At 39.9% G+C, this 3,848-nt stretch overlaps 1 protein-coding gene across 10 annotated transcripts in view; it reads right to left on the bottom strand.

Moving 5' to 3' along the window:
- Positions 1-470: 470 nt before the first annotated feature.
- trioa (trio Rho guanine nucleotide exchange factor a) overlaps positions 471-3,848 on the bottom strand; it is a 134,269-nt gene continuing 130,891 nt past the window's right edge. For all 10 annotated transcript variants that reach the window (XM_056249624.1, XM_056249626.1, XM_056249625.1 and 7 more), the window contains one exon: positions 471-1,599. In XM_056249624.1, the coding sequence (XP_056105599.1) occupies positions 1,054-1,599 (546 nt within the window). In that variant the 3' untranslated portion in view covers positions 471-1,053. The remainder of the gene's footprint in view (positions 1,600-3,848) is intronic.

Genomic DNA, 3,848 nt, shown 5'->3' with positions numbered 1-3,848 from the left:
TTGGCATACCAACAGAAAAGTGACTAGCGTAAGTGCCATGTAGACAACAACCCTGTAGGATGACAGGGCTTTAATACTTACTGAAAAAGACCGGATTAAATAAACAACAGCACCAAATACGTGCTATTCTGCGTTTTCATTAAAGGTTTAACAGATGTCTTCATAAACAGTTGCATAAACCATCGAAGCTGCAACATTGCACGTGGTAAGAACCGGAAACAACGCGAGTGCATTTACAGTATTCAGTCACCGATGCGCTCAGACGCCGCCGCCGCGTATCTCCACGCATTTAAAAAGAAACTAACAAACAGGGCGGACACATAGTATAGAATAAGGCGCATACATCTGCAGATTGCACAACACAATTTGTTCTAGTCGTAGTAAATAAAAAAAAGAGGTTGAACTTGCAGCCTGTAAAAATCCCGCAGCTAAATGTGGCGCAATCATCATCGTTGAAATAAGCAACTAAGAGACCAAAACAAGTTTCCACTTACTACGATTTGAGTGTTGCGTTCATTCAGACTGAGTCGATGTAATGGTTTTTATTGAAAGATGTACCTGAAAATGTGTCGTACAAGTATAACGCGCTGTTCATTTTTCTCTAAAGGTTCGTTAAGAAAGGTTTCCGAACACTGTAAAAGCACGAAAGCCGCCGCTCGCTCTCTGGCTCGGGCTTAACAGAAAGAGAAAGACTTGTTCTCCTCGCTAAATTGCATTGGCATCGCTTTCTTCAAAAACCACGCTTGTGCGGGTCCGTTTGTTCTACACAAAATATCAGTCCACTTGTGTAGATTTGTTGATCATTCAGCAAATCAAAGAAGAAATCTTTTATATATATATATATATTTATATTCCATTGTTTTAATCTCTGCTTACAAGTCTTAATTGAATTGGAAACAAGGCAGCAGCAAACTGGGAACTATCAATCTTAAATCTCGTCTGCTGACGAAGGCTCTGATTGGCAGATATGGTTGTCAGCACACATTTTGATAGGCTCAGGACTGAAGTCTTCTTGATTGGCATTGGGAAAGAGGATGAGATCATGATTCTGGGTCAGATCCTGGGCTGAAGTCTGCTTTGCAGGAAGGCTCTTATGCCTCCGAGAGGCCGCAGGTCGTTCTGGTGTTTGCGCCGATCGATGAAGGAAATGAGTCTAGAGGTGTCGATGCACTCGGCTGAGCGACGCCCCCCCCCGGGTCTCAGCCAGGGGTCCTGCAGGCAGACGGCAGCCGGGGGACGCCTGGAAGATTCGGTCCTGAGAAGCAGACACACGAAATCCCGTGCCGCCTGGCTCACGCCCTGGAAGTAGTCGTCGGGGAAGCTGAAGTCCAGGCGGCAGATGTTGAGGCACGTCTCCTCCACGCTCTCGTCCAGGAACGGAGACGCCCCGCTCAGCATCACGTACGTCACCACCCCCAGACTCCACAGGTCAGAGGAGAGAGAGACGGGGTCCCCGAGAACCAGCTCAGGGGCCGCGAACTCTGGGCTTCCCAGCAGTGGGTGAACGTGAGGAGTCGAGTTGAGCTGCACCGCGTCACCGAAGTCTGTCAGCTTCACCATCAGCTGGGACACGCTCTGCTCCACCACCAGGTTCTCAGGCTGATCAGAGAACGGGAAATTAGCATTGCTTTGAAATTCTATTTTTATTAATATTATAATATTCATATTTAATTAGCATGCTTTTAGAATAAAAACAAATCAAATATGAATACCTAATTGGTAAATAAAATCATTTATTTAAGACATGCATATTTAATAGTAGTAATTCATAGTGCTTTACATAAAAATCATACAAAAATAGTAATCATAAAAAGGCTAATAAGAAATACTACATTTTCACACATATGTACAGTACCGGTCAAAAGTTTGGAAAAATTACGTTTTTTGAAAGAAGTCTCTTATGCTCATCAAGCCTGTATTTATTTGATCAAAAATACAGAAAAAAAACACGTATTTAAAAATATTGGTTTTCTATTTGAATATACTTTAAAATAGAATTTATTCCTGTGATCAAAGCTGAATTGTCAGCATCATTTCTCCAGTCTTCAGAGTCACATGATCCTTCAGAAATCATTCTAATATGCGGATTTATTATCAATGTTGGAAACAGTTGTGCTGCTTAATATTTTATAGCCTGTGATACTTTTTTCAGGATTCATTGATGAATAAAAAGTTAAAAAAGAACAGCATTTATTTAACCCTCTGGGGACCAGAAACGCGCCCGCGCGTTTTGCCGTTTTTTTTTCACATAGCAGAAAAATAGACTTAAAATACTCTGTTGATTTTGATCGTACATATAAGTGTTATACATCAATCGATCCTGTTAATTGTCTATTATTTTTCTGTATACTCACAATAAAAACAAAGTTTTGTGCTTTTTGTCAAATAAAGAAAAATAAACATGATGCGAGTTTTGCCTTCTCTCTGTCAGTGCAGTCCATTCTGAAACACGTCCGAAAAATTAACTCTAACTCTGCAAATACTTGTCATACAGGCACGAGAGGTTTTTCTTTATGAAGCTTGAATTCTCTTCTTTTTAATGATGTAATTTATATAAAAAACAAATATTCTCAGTTTATGTAATCTGTATGAAAAGAGAGTGCTGTCAGATTTTTTTTCCCCAGCTCATTACACTTCATTACGCGTTAATCTGACACGCCCACGGAGGACGCGCGCTATTCAAACGCAAATGTCGAGGCAAGCCATGACAATGCCCACATCAGCCGTTCCACCGCGGCGGTAAAATGTGGGGTGTATTTGCTGCCTTTTACCGCCAAGAGGCGCTACAATCATAGACTCTGAAAAGTGTTTGTTTATTCTCTCTAATGCGTAATCTGCTGCCGCACCGCACTGATTCAGAGCGTTTGAAAGCTGGTAGCAGATGAATTCAACAAGTGAAACGTAGTTAAAATAATTCATAATCACAATACTGAAATTAGGCTACTGAAATGAAATTGAATAAATAATGAAAAAGTAAAACATTGCAATAAAAACAGTCACAGACGTATAGACGATAGCTCAGTGGTTAACGCAACAACACGAGCTTCGAGGAGCTTCAATCGACTCGGATCGAATCTCAATGTAGCATACATGTTGTTAACCGATGTTGCCCTACAGCGTTTATGTTTAACCTTCTTGATGCTTAAATAGCTAACTGTTTATAACTGTTTACTTATTTAAAGTCAAGAGTTTTGTTTAATTATTATTACAACATAAATTTGCTACATTCCTGGAACCGCAGCCGCTGCACAAAGGACAAAAACTGATGAAGGAAGATTGTCAGCCGATTGCATCAGAAAATGAAAATGAAGAAGCACGTCTTTAGTCTGCTAAATTATTGTGTAATGTAAAAGAACACTAAAATTACTTAAGTTTGAAACCAAGTTCGAACATTTCAAGGTTTAAATAAAGTGTCGGGACAGTTTTTTTTATTTAAAACAGGGTTGCATCGGGTTTAGAGTTTATTTCTTTTGCGATGCAAAATAAGAAACACTAGGCTAATCTTATTCTTGCGACATTTTAAATTTGTATTGCCAAAGAAATGACAGCTATATTAAACAATTAAAACAGTAGGCCTACAAAACGAAAATTGTCCAAAGCAACATAATTAAATTAAAACATGCGTTTTTCTTTGCCTCTCTCGCGCTGAATCTCTTTTTAACAAGTTTATTTAGTCTCCCTCGCTCTCCATATGAAAGAGGAACATTAACACCTATGCCTATTGTCCTGCGCGCTCGATACAGCACTGAACTGTCCCTCCAACCCCCCACCGGCTATTGGAGTCTGAGGCTGATTTAACACAAAGAGAAGTCACAATTCACACTTAAATCGCTATTCTAGACAGTGTT

This window comes from Rhinichthys klamathensis, unplaced genomic scaffold (assembly GCF_029890125.1).
Source record: "Rhinichthys klamathensis goyatoka isolate OS25496 unplaced genomic scaffold, OSU_Roscu_1.1 h1tg000060l_1, whole genome shotgun sequence".
In the NCBI taxonomy this organism is placed as follows: domain Eukaryota; kingdom Metazoa; phylum Chordata; class Actinopteri; order Cypriniformes; family Leuciscidae; genus Rhinichthys; species Rhinichthys klamathensis.
The sequence above is the reverse complement of the archived record's forward strand: the minus strand, read 5'-3'. Positions and strand labels throughout refer to the sequence as shown.